We start from the raw sequence: 20,274 nt of genomic DNA, 5'->3' as shown, positions 1-20,274 counted from the left end.
AATTGCCATCGATACGCGTGCACACCTTCGCCGAACACATACTCCTAGCTGCGACACGTATCGTCGTGCTTTCTATGCTGATCAATAAATCATCATCGTCACACGCCCTCGATAACTTTATTAATAACCCCGTGAAACGGTTAATTATAAGCGCAGCGTGTGTTCGAACACCGGTAGCGTTGTAAAAGAGAGAGAGAAAAAAAAAGAAAGATCCACATGCTCGAAGAGCAATTTCTCGGAAGAAAATCCATTGAAGGATTCTGTATTGACGTATTGACGACAATCTAATCTCGTTAATTAAGTACCAGCGACGTTGTGCAACGACCACGTGACTGACATGTTTCGGAAAACAAAAAGACGACGAGCACAGTCTGGCGCGATTGTCTATCGACCTGTCACTCGTGCTCGACAGATCACCTTTCGAGAACTTTTCATTCAATAATTCTTTCGTTTTACTGTTTTATATTTCGTCCATATTACATAGTACGAGTTCCATTGTGTTTAGTTAACGGTGTTGGTTTAATTGGTCACGACAAAACAATTGCACGTCAACTTTCCTTGTTTTGTATTACGTCTTCGTAGGCATTGAAATTAAAAAATCACCCGATTAAAGGAAATAACGTGTCAGCTGTGTAAGCAATGGAAAACTCGATTCAATAAACTGTTAATTGATGCTAGTACGGAACACATTGTTGCCTTTCCAGAATTGCGATGTTAGGATTTCCACATATGTATATGTACATAGAACATTCTACAGACACTCGACGATAAATCAGTTTTATTCTAGCTTCTTGATTTGATAGTGTTACTTTGAGAAACTATTCGTTTCGCGTAGATTGCAGAGCAAATAAACTTTCTTTATTAGAATTCATTATAATCTTTCATTATGTATCGTGTGATTATCTTTCAATATTAATTATGATCCATTTCAGAGACAATATTTGATTAATAGAATATTTCGAATATAAGCTTCAGTATTTCCAAAATCTCTGCTTACGAATACAATATTTGATTTACAAAATACGATCTAAAATAACATCGACTATTTACTATAAACTGTTTAAAATATTATTCTGCACAGCTCTGGGTGTTTTGAAAATTAACCTTTAGATATTATTGAATTCTCAAATTTCTATCCGCTGCAGAAAATGTCGTTCGTCACCGTTGTTGAAAACTTTTCAGCAGACCCTAAAATAGGGTACACACTCGATCAGAACTTTGCGGGAAAGTCAATATGTCACTTGGGGAAGCTGTGTATTAGACCTGAGAGTGGGCACAATTATTGGGGAACAAATATCAATTCTAAAATAGCAGCATGCTTGGTTAGACGAACTGTAAGCTCTACTCTTGAAAATTATTCTGAAGCGAACGCTATTAGCAACAGCGAGCAAGGACAAGGAAAAACAAATGAGTGAACAGAGTACATACTGTGACGTCAACGTTACAAACTTTCATTGCCTACAGTAACTAGTAACTATAAAGTGAGTATTAATTATGATCCGGTAAGTAACGTCGCGACAGTGATTTAGTTCCCATCGCTGCTGCATCGTGTTTGCATTTTGAGGCCTAATGGAAGTGGCCTAGTTTCGAAAAAAGCAATAGAGTGATCTAAACCGCTTCCCGACGCCTCGCGTCTCTTAAATACTTAAAATGGACTCTTGAAAGATATTTCGAGACCATCGTAGTTTTACACTTTCTTCAAATTACATGTTTACATTTCGAGAAAATACAGTGTGCACGGTATGGTTAGCACAATGCAGTATGGGTATTGTGTGCTTAATATTATTATGTATCGTTGAATTGTTATGGAATGAACTTACACTGTTTGTAAACACGTTGCAATACGCAAATGAGAAAGTGTGTTGACGAAGCGATAACATTGATTGAGTTCGTGTGCAGCTTTCTCTATTTATTACACATTTTAGTATTACCAAATTGAATCTATATTCTTTCTTACTCAAGTGTTCATTGAAGTCTAGTATAAGTCGGTGTACAAAATATTCGTACACATTTAAAAAACGAATAACTTTTTCAAAAGTAGACCCAATAGCTCCAGTTTTTTTCAGACGTTACAAGGATTAGTTTACTAGCTAATGTGTAAATAATTTTTTTTAAATTGTTATTGGTCGCAATTTCGGAGGAAAAAGAAAAGGTCACGATTTTTAAATTTTTATCTGTGTCTGTAATAAAAATTTAAAACATGTACATTGTAAATCTAAGTTAGTGCATTGAAATCGGTTGACGCATAAAAAAGCTATGGGCATTGTGAGACGTAAAGATCATTAAATTTAGGGTTTGCGATTCATTTAATTCGCAGATTCTTACAATTTTTGCTAGTTTTAATCAATTATATTTCACAAGAACCTTGATCGATTTCGATGAAACTTTGTACATGTATAGAACCGACTTAGATTCACAAAATACATGTCTTAAATTTTCATTACAGGCACAGATAAAAAATCTAAAAATTGTGACCTTTACTTTTTCCTCCACAATTGCGAACAATAACAATTTTTTAAAAAATTATTTACACACTAGCTAGCAAACTAATCCTTTTAACGTCTGAAACAAACTCAAGTTATTGGGTCCACTTTTGAAAAAGTTGTTCGTTTTTAAAATGTGTACGAATACTTTGTACACCGACTGTAGTTTATATGCTACTGGTAAAAAGTGTATAGGAGTACATACTTATATAAATATTCTGCTGTCTGAACAGCAGTATTTTTAACATTTACCAACGTATTCGTGACATTTTTCTGATTAACCCCTTGCCCTATTTTAACGAGCCAGACTCGTCATGAAGGTTTTTAACAAAGTCTAACAGATATGAATGTTACGCGTCTCAGTTTAGATAGAATAAAATTTGATTCGTTTGTAATCAATATTTAAGCATTAAAATAAATGTAGCAAATTATACATATGTCGCGGAAACCATAGCGCGATTCTAGACCACCGATTTAGTCGAAAATGACATAAGGAACCTGTTGGATTGCCGGTAACACTCCGGCAGTCCAAATGCAAAAACGAATTTAGTTTTGTATGAGAAGCACTGGCTTTAACAGTAACCAGATGTCAGCGGACCCATGGGCCTGCGACTTCTCTACATACCTATTGCCTGGGAAAAGGACAGAGCACAGGCCTGGTCCTTTATTTCAAGTGGACAAGGGACTTTTCCACGTTGCCTTTTCGCCTCTCTTCACTTCTAGTATAGCTTTCAGCGCGATACGACGTCCTTCCAAGCTCGGTTGAATAAAACAGTTTTAACAGTATACGCTGTTTCAGTTTAATTCATAACCCATTTCCAATAGGTTATGGGCCCAGTTAACGTTTTTCTTTAATATTAACTGTGTTTTAAAACTATAAGTGATAGACGATTAATATAGTTATCGTAGAATTATAGTGCGATAGTGTTTAAGAAAGTACTGTGACTAAGTATAGTGATTAGACATCTTGTTATTGAACTATATATATACATAACTCTATATCTAGTGTACGTTATTTAGTTTTAATCGGTAATTACGTGTTAGTTTATCAAAAGGACAAAAACTATGGAAAATTCAAAAGCGAAAAGAAACATTAAACCTTTCGACGGTGAACGTTACAGTGTCTGGAAACTAAGAGTGCGCGGTTTAATGAGTGAACTGGACGTAATAAATGTGATTGACGGAGAAATTCCAGAAACATTAACTGCCGAATGGATGAGAGCGGAAAGGATCGCGAAAAACACGATAGTCGAATATTTATCGGACTCCCTCCTTGGGTTCGCGAGTACAGCTAGCACGGCAAGAGAAATTTTCAAGAATCTGGATGCAATTTATCAAAGAAAGAGTATTGCTACTCAACTAGCTATACGTAGACAATTACTAACTCTTAAATTGCAAGGTGACAAACCTCTGGTGCGTCATTTCATGATATTCGACGATCTGATCACCGAATTATCGGCGGCGGGATCGAAATTGGAAGAGACTGACAAAGTGGCTCATCTACTATTGACTCTTCCAAATTCTTACGATGGTGTCATAACGGCAATCGAGACACTGTCAGATGACAATTTGACGCTAGCCTTCGTAAAGATTAGGCTTTTAGACCACGAAGTGAAATTGCGTGAAGAATGCAGAGATACAAGCTCAAAGGTACTGCATGCACATACCTCGCAGAACTTCAATAAAGGCATTATTGAAGGACAAAAGACATCAAGGAGCAACCACGGCAAATGGAAACCAAGGAAGCAATCTCGAAATAACAATAGTCAGCAAACTTCGAAATGCCATCAGTGTGGTAGAAGAGGACACAAGATTAAAGATTGCTATTATTATAAAAGAAATCGCCAATACAATGAAGATAGAAACAGAACTGTTCAAACGGTTCAAATGACAGAACAGATGCATAATAATACTTCGGGCTTTGCGTTTATGGCTGGTGACCGGGATTATCAGCCAGAGGCCGGGAAAAGAGTGACATTTTTATTGGACTCAGGTGCCTCTGATCACCTCGTCAACCAGGAAGATTTGTTTACCCAATTTATAACACTACAACCGCCGCTGAATATTTCTGTGGCGAAGAACGGTGCGTTTATTACAGCAACGAAGAGGGGGACGATTTACGTGACCAGCAACAAAGGAGTAGATGGTGTGCTGGAAAATGTACTCTACTGCCCTGAAGTTCCGTACAATCTGCTGTCCGTACGAAGAATGCAGGAGGCTGGTTTGGGTATCGTATTCGACAACGAGGGAGTACATATTTTCAAAGACGGTAACATCGTAATGTCTGGTAAGCCCTTAAATAATTTAACAGCTGTCGACTTCAAAGTCAATATAAAAAGGGCAGGTAATAACTCGCAGGTAAATAGTACGGTGAGTTGCAATTATGAACTATGGCATAGACGATTGGGTCACATGGGAAAATCGAAATTTTTAGAATTGAAAAATAAACAAATGGTCGAAGACATACAATATATTGAAAAAGTAATACCGGATGATAACCTATGTGAAGCTTGCATAAATGGTAAGCAAGCAAGGTTACCATTTGAAAAGGTTAAGGATAAAAGTCACATAAGGCGACCATTATTCATTATTCATTCGGACGTTTGTGGTCCTATCACTCCACCTACTATAAACAACAAAAATTATTTTGTTCTCTTTGTTGATCAATTCACTCACTATTGCGTCACATATTTGATTACATACAAGTCAGACGTATTTAACGTATTTAAAGATTATGTTGCAAAAAGTGAGGCTCATTTCAATTTAAAAATTGTTAACTTGTACTGCGATAATGGAGGAGAGTATTTATCGAAGGAAATGAAAGACTATTGTGTGCAAAAAGGTATCAGTTACCATTTAACGGTCCCACGAACCCCACAATTGAACGGCGTTTCGGAACGCATGGTAAGAACAATAACCGAAAAGGGTCGCACAATAGTAAGTTGTGCTAGTTTAGATAAGGTGTTTTGGGGGGAGGCAGTGCTTACTGCTACATTCCTGATTAATTTAACCCCAACCAAGGCTTTAAAAGAGTCAAAAACGCCGTACGAATTGTGGCATAGTAAGAAGCCCAAGTTGAGGTACTTGAAAGTTTTCGGTTCTACAGTTTATATCCATAATAAAACTAGGAAAGGTAAATTCGACGAAAAATCGTCGAAAGGTATACTAGTTGGGTATGAACCAAATGGTTATAGAGTGTGGGATGTAGAAAAAGAGAGTTTCATTGTAGTAAGGGACGTAATTGTTGATGAGACAAATTACTTAAAAACTCGACCGATACTGAGACTTGAAAAGGGTGAGAACATCTATTGTAATGATAAAACTGATGCATTAGACATACGGTCAAAATCAGTAGAAATAGATGGAGAGTCTAATAAATCTGATATTGATAAATCAGATGTATCGGTGTCAAGGGTAAAAATAAGTTCTGAAGAAAAATTAGGAAAGAAACCTAATAAATCTGTAATAGAAACAGATATGCACAATGAGTCTTCCACTTCTAAAAATGATAAAAGTGAAGTACAAGAGAAATCTGAGCTGAGAAGGAGTGAAAGGATTAAAAAAAAGGACCTTCTATATCGTATGAAGAATGCGATTTACAATATGATCTTCTTATGTGTGCACAATCGTTAATGTGCAAAGTTCCTAGTTCATTTGATGAAGTTAAAACTAGAATTGATAGAATTCAATGGGAACAAGCCATCCTTGATGAGATAAATTCCCTTTTGATGAATAAAACATGGACATTAGTAGAAAGACCGGTAAATATAAACATTGTAGATTGTAAGTGGGTCTTTAATATAAAGAGTGATGAATTCGGAAACCCATTAAAATATAAGGCGCGACTTGTTGCTCGCGGTTTTAGTCAAAAGTATTTAGTTGATTACAATGAAACATTTGCACCTGTTGCCAGAATAGCAAGTTTCAGATTTATAATAGCTTTTGCAAACCAGTTTGATTTAATGATACATCATATGGATGTAAAGACGGCATTTTTAAATGGTACGTTAAAGGAGCAAATTTATATGAAAGTTCCTGAAGGAGTCGTCAGTAAAAGTAATCAAGTTTGCAAATTAAATAAAGCTATATATGGTTTAAAACAGGCAGCAAGATGTTGGTTCGAAATGTTCGAAAAATGTCTTGTAGAAAAGGGTTTTCGAAGCTCTTCGGTTGATCGCTGTATTTATCTATTAGATAAAGGAAATATATATGAAAATATATATGTGGTATTATATGTTGACGATCTTGTGATTGCTACTGCGAATAAGGAAACAATGACAAACTTTAAAAGGTATTTGATGGATCAGTTTTGCATGACAGATTTAGGTGAGATTAGACTTTTCTTGGGGATAAAAGTTGAGAGGACTCACGGTAAAATCACGTTAGATCAAAATGCATACATAAAAACAGTGTTAGAGAAATTCAATATGACTGACTGTAAACCTGTTAGTACACCTCTTCCGAGCAAATTAAACTATTTAGCGTTAAATTCAGATGAAAAATACGAGGCCCCGTGTAGAAATTTAATTGGTAGTCTAATGTACATAATGGTATGTACACGACCTGACTTGAGTGTTGCAATAAACATTTTAAGCAGATATACCAATAAAGAGAATAGGGAGCTTTGGCAAAATCTGAAGCGGGTGCTGAGATACCTGAAAGGTTCAAGTGACCTCATGTTGACCTATGTAAAAGGTAATTACGTGAAAATAATAAGTGGTTTTGCTGATTCGGATTGGGGAGGTCAAGATGAAAATGATCCAAGAAGTACATCAGGGTACTTGTTTAAATTATTTGATCGATGCACAATATGCTGGTCGACTCGGCGACAAGCATCGGTAGCAACTTCATCTACCGAAGCAGAATATATGGCACTATTCGAGGCCGTAAGAGAAGCATTATGGTTGAAATCCTTAGCAATTAGTATAAATATAAATATTTCAGAGCCGATTATTATTTATGAGGACAATAATGGCTGCATAAGTATAGCGCAAAACCCAAGCAATCACAAGAGATCAAAACATATCAATATCAAGTATCACTTCTCTAGAGAACAGATAGAAAAGAATCAGATTAAACTTGAATTTGTCTGTACAGAGAACCAGGTTGCCGACGTACTTACGAAACCATTGCCTGCAGTAAAATTCTTGGAGTTCAGGACAAGGATGGGGCTACAATAAATCTTAAGCAATAAGATATTTTGATTAAGTTAGTCTAATCGTAAGGATACTTAACGGTCTGATTAGGTTTTACTGGGTTTCCCTAATCCACGCAACAAATGTTGGACCATATGTATTTCCCAGAGAAAGCAAGGAAGGACAGTCATTTATTATTTTTGTTTTAGTGGTAATAGATATTGTGATTATATTTGATGTTAAACGGGAAATAGAATTTAAATGTAACCGATTCATTTTTGAGGGGGCGTGTTGGATTGCCGGTAACACTCCGGCAGTCCAAATGCAAAAACGAATTTAGTTTTGTATGAGAAGCACTGGCTTTAACAGTAACCAGATGTCAGCGGACCCATGGGCCTGCGACTTCTCTACATACCTATTGCCTGGGAAAAGGACAGAGCACAGGCCTGGTCCTTTATTTCAAGTGGACAAGGGACTTTTCCACGTTGCCTTTTCGCCTCTCTTCACTTCTAGTATAGCTTTCAGCGCGATACGACGTCCTTCCAAGCTCGGTTGAATAAAACAGTTTTAACAGTATACGCTGTTTCAGTTTAATTCATAACCCATTTCCAATAGAACCCGCCGCAAAATTAACCTTGAACAAGAAAAACAAGGTAAAAAAACAAATTTTGTTTAAGATTAAAAATCTTAAAAGAAAACTGGTATAAAAATTTAAAAGATCTTAATTCTTAATCTGTGATCCTTAGGGGTAGGGTATTGATCAATCAGGGTTCCTTAAATTTTGTTTTTCACGTTCAAGGTCAATTTTTTGGAGGGTTTCTTACGTTATTTTCGAGTAAATCGGGGGTGTAGAATCGCGTTATGATGTCCACGACATATAATTTTGTGACACCCTGTACATATTCGCCGCTCAAGCAGTATTCGTTGACTTGGAAGGCATCGGACTGAAAGGATTCGAATTTCAGGAGGTTTACGAGCCGATCCGTTGTTGTTTCGAACATCAATTGCATCCCTTTCAGCTGCAGCTGCGTCGCCTGCGTCTCGTCGAGTCCGACGCTACGGAGAATAGAGCCTGTGTGCAATCGGGATGCTAACGGAGAACAGGAATTAGTAGATACTCCATTCAACGGTCCGGAGATTCACTTTGACGAGCTGGTACCGGCTCGCATTATATCTCGCGTTATCTCTGTACACACTACAGTCGATCTACCGACGCACAATCCACTTCCTGCGTCACGTATCTATGCCATTCAACATGCCGAAATTCGACGTCTCCATCAAACGGGCGTGATTCGATCAAGTTCCGGTCAATTTAGATGAACATCAAATATAATGCGCCGTGATACACAGAGTGGATTGGTTACTATGTATTCCCATACTCTCGGTCGTCTCTTTCCTTTATGCTGTATCGGAGCGTTTTCATTAGCCGGAAATATCCATTTTCTACACTGCCGCGCGAAATTATAGCAACGCTCGATTTACGCCGAAATAATTTAGATCTTCGTAACAAAAGAAAATCATACAATTCGGATCACTTCAATGCCCTTCTGCATCACGTGTGAGAATGAAAAGACATTTTTCAAAATTTTTCAAATTCAAATAATTCTGCAGGCCTCGAAAAATTTTTGCAAGGATTGTAACAACAACAGATGTAAATGTGGAAGTTCTTTGCTTCAATTTTAATATTAACCCAATGCAAAAAAACATTAAAAAAGTATTTCCTGACGTAATTAGCAGTCGCGTTTCTTTAATCAAATGTTCAGCTTTCTCGATGCAAAGGATTTCGATTGGAGCGTTTTCAAGGCTCCGAAAGTATTTTATGACGAATAATGGATCTCGTGTTGATAATATGCAATATTATGTAAACAAATTTAGATTATACGGAACCTAACATTCAAGAGAGGTATTAAGGTGTGACGCAACGTCGTGGCATCTTCATAAGTAATATGTACTTGCTTTGTGTTTGCAGCTCGGCTAGCGCCTTATCTTCTCAGTTATGAGGAAGATGATGCCGCGCGATCTTGCGACGACCAAACAGCCGCCAGGAAAACGCGATTCGATCACAGAGATCTTATTCGAGGGCCCATTCATGCTTGGTGAATGCCACTGAAGTTATCAAAGTGTGCCTGACCTATTTCCTTTCTCCTTTTCCGAGTGGAACTTTGCAATCAATCACGCGCCGCTCGCGGCGGAAGTCAAAGTCATTCGAAAATTGACCCAACCTTTGAAACGTTTAATTCTCGATTCAATTTTGCGAGTACATATTTAGTTCGCAAAAAGGGGGAAAAGAGCGAGCGAAAATCGAATTTTCTTCGTAGCGAAGTGTCCGCTGCGGATGAAAGAGAGTTTGATGAAAAAAAAAATGTGTACTCGAAAAAATCATGTCTCGCGCGTGTAGCACAACGGACTTCAAAAGAATCCACGTTATTTTAGGGACCACTGTGCTTTGCGCTCTATAAATAAACGACCGATACAATCGGACAGAGATCTGGGAAGGATCGAACGTTCAGTGTTTTTGAATCTGTTACACACTCGGTAGTTGGCCTCTTTTCAGAGTACAATGTGTATTGAAAGCGGTGGTGTAAAGAGAAGTCGCGAAGTGATTCATCGAATGAAAATAAACAACATTAGTGGAGTGAAACTCTTCTGTACCAGTGAACTTGCCGTTATAATTTATAAATAACTGAATCAGAAAATATTTGAAGCCTTAAAAAATGATCCTATGTTATTTAACCATGCAGAGTAAAAGCACTACAATTTTCCGATGATAATTACTTGTAGTTTTCGACTTATTTAAATGCGAGAGAATGGAAGAAAAAACGTTGGTTCCTATGAGAAATGAATTTTCTTTGCTTAAAGCGCATATGTAATGGGAATGAATATGCAGACTTTTTTGACTGACTGCAGTTCGTTACACGCTCGCACGAGGCCCGACGCGACCTGAGTTTGACGAAAGGCGACAGGACGCCTTCGGGAAACTTATTAATCGGCTTATGAATAAATCCTGACCTGCCTATGGCACCTGTTTCCGTTGAATATATTTGCCCCGTCGACTATCTAGCGTCGCATTTGCTATTCTTTGCGCGCGTGTATTATTCGCGCGCCGATGCTTTCAGGTAACGTAAAGATAGGACACCGATACGTGCAGGTAATAAGGCGATCTCTTTGTAATCGACCCCGTCGATCGTGTACTCAACTGCGGAGACTTTTCAAAGGGTATCTCTGCTACTGACGTAAACGTGTGTATCATTAAACCATTATCGGGGAAAGCATCATCGAGTAAAATATTCTACCGGCGGACACAAACGCTCCTCTCGGGACCACAGAAAACGTATTCCGATTGAAAGTACGGGAAAATTGCCAATACTATCGCTTAAAGAACGTTGGCTCCTTGCGGAAATTTGGTTTGGCTTCTTTAGAAGCCGATATAGATCATAATTGAATGGCATGTCTTGTCTTAATATTCCAAAAAGATAATCTATTTACAATTGACTTAGGTACTATTTATAGCAGGCCTGGACAACTTGCGGCTCACGAGCCACAAATTGTGTCCTGTTTGGTATCATTTTACTCACAAAAATATAATATTCTGGTAAAAGCTGCGTATCAAAAGAACAATTAAGAACAAAAAATTGGTATTGTCCCTAGTTTGACGCCAATGGGACGAGATCAACGAACAGCGTCTGTACACGACACAAGTGACGTTTCGGTCCCTAAGTTTATAAAAATTACAACTGAAACATTACTGTACTATATCCTCGAATAGTATACGACAAAGCAACGTGGAAGACGAATACATATATCGGTCACATTAATTCGTTGCATATTTTCCTTCGCCTGCGTGGCGCTCTTTAAGACCAGGATTACGTATGCAAACACCTGTCGCTGGTGCACGCCACCAACTGGGCCTTTTACACGAAAATTGGCCCCTGCGAGATAGAACGTCCATGTAAACACCATCAACATAGTCCGCCCCTTCTTTTTCTTTTCCAGCTCGTTATCCCGGTGAAAATTATGTACTTGACCTCGAATTTTATGTTTACCTTTTATTTGAGACTCTGGTGACCAGACTCGCGACGATGACGAATTCCAGGAATGCATCCAAGAATATTATTACAGCAATATTTTTCATTTTCTTTTCGGATTTTACAAGTGAGTCGAATAGTGGTTAAAATTTATAGGAAAAAAAATGAATCTGTTGTCTGGAGTTATTTTGGGGTGATTTTTAAATCATCAGTAATTCATGAAATGTAAAATACTTCAAAACGATTAAGACGGCGCGGCGCACAGTGGGCTCGATCGAAGAAGTACGCGACATTTTGCGAAAAAATCAACTTTCTAATTTTGATATTTTTTGCAATTGATATCGATTTCTAAATGTCCACCGACCACGAAAATGATAAAATTAATCAAATACAATACCAGTTCTAGTTGTGATACACGCATGAAGTTAGACAGTTTAGGAATATCGATTTTCCCTACATAATTTGGCTGTTCATTCTTAAAGTGTCCTGCTAACTGTGATCAACTTCTTGCCCAGAATTTTTTTCTACATCAAAGTGCACACTTTATTGATAAGAAATCATACTTTTCATTAACAATTATGATATATAACATATTTAAAAAAAATTCTGAGCAGAATGAAAATAATCGTTGAAAATTTGTATCTTTGACATACGCGATCTTTCAAGTCCCAGGAGATCCCAGTTTTTAACAAGTAAGGATCTTTTCAGTGAACCTTCCTCTATGTAATGTGACAAAAATGATTTCCTCCTTCGAGTCCTTTTTCAAGATATTATTGTCTGAAGACATGTACGCAGTACGCAGCCTCTGAAAGTCTGACAGACTGTATTGAATATTTATATTTATATTATATTTTTATTTAATATTAATTTATATTTTGCAGTAAATAAGTCAGTCTTTCATCTCTGATATTTTGACTGCGTTGAGTTTGACGAATTCTTTTCGACAGTGCATAAGTTACATTGTAATTGTTTACGCGCATCAATCTCCAAATCTTTTGAAATTTCTTTTCAAATGTTTTGTTTTGTCGACGCAAATTGTGGATTGAAACAGAATTATTGTCAGTCAGAGCAGAACTATCAGCCTGAGCAGTACCGTGATTCCGATATTATTTTCAGTTTTATACGTTTTCTGTTCATATTATTTGATATAATACATCAAGTAAGTTAATATATATCAATTATATTTTATTTTTAGAACTTCATATACAGAATAACTTTTACATGAATGGACCAAACGACTTCAATGTCTCTGTAAGGCTAGAAGAATTATTTTAGTAAATGATGTCTAATAAATAAATTGAAAAAATGCATTTGGTCGGAATTGTGGAAAGCAATACTAAAAATTGATTTTTACAACTTTTTTTAGCTGGGCCAATAACGAAAATTTAAAAAATGTGTGTTGTCAACTGTTATAAATTATATATGCTCTGAAAATTTCATTGATATTGGTTAATTGGTTTACGAATTATAATCAAATGCGGTAAAATTGCAATTTTTCAATATTTTCGGCCTTAACAAATTTTTCTCAAGAATGTAAAACATAAACATTGTATCTATTTGCATTAAATAACGAAAATATTAAATATATTATAGAATAAATAATTTATATAAATCTGTTTTAAATTAATAAAAACGATTAAACAAATGTGAAATATATTAAGTTAAAAATCATTGAAAAGGAATTATTTTTTTATATATTCAGTTCAAACATTGCAATATCTTCAGTGGTTGAAGAGTTATTCAAAAATGTCGCGTACTTCTTCAATCGAGCCCACTGTGCGGCGTTCCTCTTCGGGCCGAAAGATTTCAGAGCGGGAGATACCAGTGTTTACACTGAATATCTAATCGTTTCTTGCATATTCTAGAAAACGGTTCGACATGCTATGGGCACATCAGGATCAGTTGAACTCGCATTGCAACGAGGAAATTTTTTTCCTGTGACCCCGATGGGAAGATTGATAGTTGAGCGCGCACGATAAAGAGAATAGTATACATCCCTTGCATCGAGGAACGGTAACATAAAGGCGAGGAAAATCGGGTGCCCGAAGAATGCATTGAATTTTCAAGTAGCTGATAAAAGCTACTCGTGTATGTAGACAGTAACCTGAACAAGAGCAATAATTATTCGGAAGTCCGTTTTAAAACCACGAGTAAGTAACCAACTATTATCGCTATCTCATTTTTTTGTCAAAAAATAATTCGCCTAGAAATTATACGAGAATACTTGTAAGTGTGTGTGTGTATAATTATTATTGCAAATTGTAAATGTGTAAAATTGACATATATTTAGACTTTCCGAATCATTTCTGTTACGAACAGTAATATGCAGAAACTACGTGAACATTTAATACCGCCTTATATCAATACATGTCTATTACTGATTAGATCAAAATCTGTTCACGTACGTGAACAATACCGACGACATCTGATAATGATCTGACGCATATGAATATTGTTAAAAAATGTAACTGACGCAAGTAATACAACATTATCAGAATTCTTATTTTTAACAATTAATTTTATATCGATGCTATTTACTACGCTTTCTTAAGCTATTTTTAATGAGTGCCACTAAGTTGTTTTTAATTTTAACACCAATTGTATGATGTTCAATGTAATGATTATTCACGAGAAGAAATCAGATATTAATACTTCCAGTTAGAAGTCTATGTGAATCGTTAATAGTAATTGGTATGGTGGTTACTATGTACTGTTATGCCGTATCACCCTTCCCGATAAGATTCCAAATTAACATTATCTTCGCCCTTTTGCCCAAAGCTGACTCAAATGTTTGGCTGGACTAAGAACGGCAGAGTTACATGTCCCCGGTGACACATTTTAGTGTAGACCAAAGGTCCTCATAAAGAATCCATATAAGGAACCCTCTCATTGTTCGGGTTCTTTCTCTTTCGAGTCGTCAGTTATTTTGTAAGGACGTATACTTTCTGCAAGCGTGATTTCTTGTGAACAATCTGATTATTTCTCGAGGGAACCCCATCCTTTCCTTCTTCACGGCATAACAGTACACATATGTAGAATACAGCGTGTCCTGATACTTAAGGTTATTTGAAGTAACTTTTTCCTTTGCGAAAATGTTCTCCGCAGCTTTGTTAAGGTGTTATTAAGGAAAAACACGAGCCAATCAGAGCGCGGCTACTAGCGACTGATTCATGCTCGGCCAATGCCAACGCCGCGCTGAGCGAGACCTGTGCTCTGATTGGTCAGCGTTTTTCGTTGATAACTCCTGAAGAAAGCCGCGCAGTATATTTTCACAACGGAAAAAGTTACTTGACATGACTTCAGGAATCGCCCTTGCCAAGGAAGACCAACATTTTTGGGCCATCTTGCAAGTGTGCACGATAGTTCGCATTTTTTGGCACAATGATACATAGACATTTCGTTGCACTTCAAGGTGCAACGTTGAAGGAATATCCAAAAATAAAGAATTGAAATCGTGAAAAATAATTCCGATCAACAAATAAGTTGGCTACTACGAAGCGTCGAGTAAAATGAAAATTTGGCCTTAATTCCAGGTTCATTAATTATTTTCCCCGAGTTCTCGAGCGTCTCGGAGGCTCCCTTCCGGCGATGATAAAGTGGTCCAAAGAGCTCTACCTCGCGTCCGAAATCACAAATCACGGAACAATGGGGCGTTGCTGGCCTGTCTGTTGGGGTGGTGGGGGCTGACTAGTTAGAATGATTTAATGAATATTCAACTTACCCGAGAGTTGAAAGAAATCCCGAGACACTTCCCTCCGCGTAAAGGCTGACGATGTCGCCGAGGTGAAGGAAACTCGCTGAACCGAGGATCTCGCCCATCTTGACGCTGTTGTTTTCAAGTCTCTCTGTACCTCACAGTCGGAGAAATTTCATCCCTTAGCCGAGTGAATTATTCATGGCTACACCTACGGGGGAGAAACGGTCGTTAGCACACGAGGAACTGCACACAATCTCTCGACAATGTAGCTATGCAACTTCTACGTTCCTTCACGCTTCTTGTCCCACTCGAGGACACCTGAAAATCGTCGTTCAGATTTTCTAGGTCATTTCTTTGCACATTTCAAGCAAAGATAAAGGAATTTGTGCTTCAGAAAAATCAGATACAGAGGACAAGCCTTTCGATGGAGCTTCACTCAAACAGTCATTCCATAATATGTACAATCTTGTCAAGTTTGATTTATTGATCCGAAACGTGTGTTCGAAAGTCCCAGGTGTTTCTTGAATATATTCGCAGCTTTGTTAAACACACAGCGGCTTTACAGTAGTCTTTGAACGCTTTATACGAATATCGTCTACCTAAACTCCTTAAATGCAAAAGCAGCGGAAGATGATTCATACTCACGTGGAAAAATAAACAGAATTATAAGAACAGATCGAATTCAAAGATAACCTCGAAGATAATTTACATTAATTCCACAGCATGACTTTTGAAACAAACAGAAAACCTAGATCAATTTAAAATAACACGAGTCGAAAAGAGACGAGTTGGAAACATCACCGGCGGGCACATAACTTCTGCTAAGCCAGTAAGCACGACACGATCACGAGATAAGAAAGGTTAAAAAAATATAAATAGTTTTCCTTAATCGAATAAACGCGACAGATTGAGCTCGCTTGGATTACCTTAAATTGCAAAATGTGTCTTCAGGGGGTAATTACTCCTATCACGGCACTTTCGGAATTAACTTTTTCCTGTCTTCGATCGCCGACGGTTTCATCGCGCTGGATATCCTGTAAAATGGATCCCAGCGAACTCAATTTTACCATGAAAATTGCCATCTTTCGTCTGTCCGACCGAGTTCGCTGCGAAACCGAAGGATATTGATTCGAATCGCGTTTCCCGTCGATGAACCGAACCTGATCTTTCAGAACTACGAATGATCGAAAACGTTCTTGTGATTCCCGTCGTTCCTTAGCATACATGCATACACAATGCGAAGCATCTTATACGTTTCATAAAGGAATCTTAACAGAAGGTTTACCGATCGATATTCCCTCTTATCAGCTCTTTTCTACACTTTTCCTGGCACACCTGAGTGGAAATCGTGATTGTACATTTTTATTTACCAGCTCCCGCTCATGTCCGTGCAATACGAATCAAAATCGCATTAGTATGACTAGACCGCGGATGTTTGTTCGAAATAAAAGTTTTCTTAGTCGATCTTAACGGATAGATGAAATGGGCGTGATTGAGCACATTAAGAGTAGCACCACCAGCAACCACCGAACAGTAATATGTAACCGCAACTGATCAATGATGAATGCCAGTTAATATTATGGATCACTCACTCGTGACCACGATAATTGCTGTATGTACTGCAGCTATTGGTCTCTGATGACCATTATTGGTCACTAAAGACCACCAATGGCCGCAAGTATCGGCTGACAATTGCTATCATCTGCGTTAGCACTTCCTGATCGAATATTCGCAAACACTGCCAACCATTAAAAGATTAATAATCTCGAGCTGGGACCGAAGTGTAAGAAATTCGCCGACTACAAAACGGATAAGAAATTAGCGCCCGTTCCACCGTTCGCCTCGAGCAACGAACAATGGCCAATCATGGCTAACGATCTGACAGCGAGCCGCCACTTTTAATTTAGACACGGGTAAGAAAAACGCGTTCGCGTGATATTTTCAATCTGATCGTTGCTTATGCCTGTCTACGGCGAATGCGGCTCGTTAAGAGCATGCTCGAATGAGCTAGATTTAATTGGTCCGCAAGATAGGCCACAAATTGGCCCGTGAAGTTCTCCGCTAATAGAGACCGACCGGATAAACGGTGATCATTGTTTTCGATTAACACGTCCGTCGTGACTATGGAACGGTGTCGCGGGCGCACGCCGCAGAACGATAAAATACATAATAACAGTCGAACTGCGTTTTCTATTAAATAACAGACCGCCGCACAAAGTGAACGCGTAAGGTTTCCTCGGTGCCCGTAAGGAGCTTAATTTCAAGCCCCCGGCAAATCCATAATTCGTTATAAGAGGGATCAGAACCGGCGATCCATGCGAAAACAGTTCGTGATTGATTAGCTCGCTGATACCAAGGGAATTCTAACGACTGTTAAACCAACGCGTTAGAACGACCGGAATCATTCGTTGCGACTTCGATCAATGAACGATTCCTCCATCGTCACGGTAACCATCGATCGTTTATGTCACTGGAGAACGAAGTCCCTTGATCTCTCAATACAACTGTGCGATGTATAATAGATATCCAATCCAGGAAGTTTATTCAAGTTGAAGTGAAATTCAAGTGTTTTCATTTTGTAATTGTATTGAATTGATCAAACTTCGACTAAATGGTACGTGTTAACATGAACGATTGAAATGATTGTTTCGCTATTCTGTAATTGAATTTTGCGTGGTTGAATGCCATCACTATAAAGTTGTTAGGCTCTTGATTTCCGTTCATTGTATACACACATGCAGCAAGTTTGTACAACGACTATTGACAAACTACATATCATGGTTATAGGATTTCGCTTTCGCCTTGCAAGCCAGCTAGAAAGTGTGGAAAAGTTCGAAAGCTATTTGCCGTCGTGTTCTCACAGGTTTAAGTATGCAGATCTCTGTCCATAGAACAGACTCGATATGTATTACGTCCGAGCATAAACCAAACAAATTTTTTTTTCTACTTGTTTGCGACGCTCTCAGACACTATCATCGATTTGCTCGATAAAACCGAACCCGCCTCAATGCCGTTGTTTACCGACAAGCTTAAGGTTGAAGGTCAGTTTATTTAAAGACTTACTTCTCCCTTGGAGAGCGACCACCATCGATTGCCGCCCTTACACCGATCAATTATAAATCGAATCTATAATGGCTGTCGCACGGTTCCGCTAATTCTCCGATTCCTTTGATGTTTCCATTGAAGTGTTACGTTTCTTCTGGTTCGACGAAGCAGGGCGGTTTCTAATCTTTAAATTTCACGTTACCGGAGAGGTTCGAACTCGACGGGAGAGATCTAATTAGACTTGTCTCGAGCAAGCTTCGAACGAGAAGGCCGCTTTTGCCTTTAAAGTCATTGTGCCAGCGTCCAATTCCCTTCTATGTGAACGGACGGGTTGCCTCATTCGCGAACGCAACAATCTATTCCCGGTATTCATTAATAAAAAAATTCACGGAAACAGCAAAGTGAGTCATGGACCTATTCTTCTTTTATTCCGATCGTGCACATTAATCGTTCGAGAGCGACGGCAATTAGAATGTAATGTTGAAACATGAAATAAATATCGCAATACGAATATTACTTTAGCGGACTCCACTTTCGCCGAAAATATACGCATAAAAACGTGATTCTGCGTAAACATCCGGAGTCCAGCTATTATTGTTCACGTACGAGACTTTGCATCATCGCACGGTGAAGTCAGATTTCAATTTATTTTCCTTCTGAATCTTCTAGTGTTAAATTTAATCTGTTGGCCTTCGACAAAGGCAAAACTCTGGGTAGTGTTCCAGTTTACAGGGACACCGTCGCATCGTCATGCACCAATAATTTCATATTTGGTTGCTAGTTAATAAATACGTACGTAAAGAGCTAAATACGGCGATAAACGAAAAACGATCGTTATTGGTTTATGCAAGAAATGTTGCTGGCCACCAGCATGAATTCGGATCTCAAGAATTTAGCTCATATCTGTCGAACATGCACCTTTCTTATAAATAGAGTGTAGATAAATAATCAATTATACATTGCAAAGTTAGAACTGTCTACATCGATTTTGCATGCACCAATTTATAGCGTACCGACTACCGAAAAGCTTATTTTTACATTCAACTTTGTTTTCGTGTATGTTATGCTCTTCCTTTCTTCGTACAATTTAGTACTTGAGAGTATATACATTTGTTGGCGATGAACAAACATTAAAAATGTGTCGAAAATTTCTTTCAATGTACACAGTAAAGCCTTGATCTAAGAGAAAACCCGGGTCCGTGCTGATTCTTAAATCGTGTAGTTCTACATTTTTTGTTCGTGACCGCGATGAATGCAGAAGAGAACATCGTGTTTCTATGCTGAATTTAAAATGTGAATTTATCCTGGTTTAATGGTCATAACTTGGTACATGCGATCCAACAAGGAACTTATAACGAAATATCACAACGAACCATATAAGCCGATTAACGAGAATTACCGGGATTACATTCAAATTTTAGGAATCAATTACTGGAAGAATATTGCATTTGTTTCAAGAAGATTATTACTTCTACATCAAATACATATTAACAGAAGAACCAGAAAATTTTTTAGATCACAATTATTGAGATTGTAAGGATGTCGACCAGAAATGATTAGCAATGTAAGCAAAAGTAAGATAAGATTAGTGTATCTCGAGAAAATATAGAAACAATATTATAATTATCTTCGATACCAGAAACCTTTGTACATATTAATATCATAACTTTATTGTACATTAATTAAAAAGACTAAATGGTGTAGACAATCATTTTAATAATTAAATTTCCTACATTCAATATATCTCAGAATTGTCTGTGCGTGTAACAACATCCAAGTTTTAATATTTAATCTTTTTTCAATGTTTGTACTTTGTACACATCGGACCCTGCAGTTCGACGTCCACGAAAAGCACGTTGCTTGTTTAGGTAATACGTTCGCATAAGCTC

General features: G+C 37.8%; 1 protein-coding gene across 11 annotated transcripts in view; it reads right to left on the bottom strand.

Moving 5' to 3' along the window:
* The window catches only part of LOC143221992 (inositol 1,4,5-trisphosphate receptor-like), a 58,456-nt gene that overhangs the window by 29,097 nt on the left and 9,085 nt on the right, over positions 1-20,274 (bottom strand). For 10 of the 11 annotated variants that reach the window (XM_076447767.1, XM_076447768.1, XM_076447766.1 and 7 more), the window contains exon 2: positions 15,365-15,548. The exons of the other annotated variant lie outside the window; for it this stretch is intronic. In XM_076447767.1, coding sequence (XP_076303882.1) covers positions 15,365-15,462 — 98 coding nt within the window. In that variant the 5' untranslated portion in view covers positions 15,463-15,548. The remainder of the gene's footprint in view (positions 1-15,364; positions 15,549-20,274) is intronic. 11 annotated transcript variants of the gene reach the window in all.

Source organism: Lasioglossum baleicum, chromosome 3 (genome assembly GCF_051020765.1).
Source record: "Lasioglossum baleicum chromosome 3, iyLasBale1, whole genome shotgun sequence".
Taxonomy (NCBI): Eukaryota; Metazoa; Arthropoda; class Insecta; order Hymenoptera; family Halictidae; genus Lasioglossum; species Lasioglossum baleicum.
Note: the sequence above shows the minus strand (reverse complement) of the source record. Positions and strands in the feature narration are given on the sequence as shown.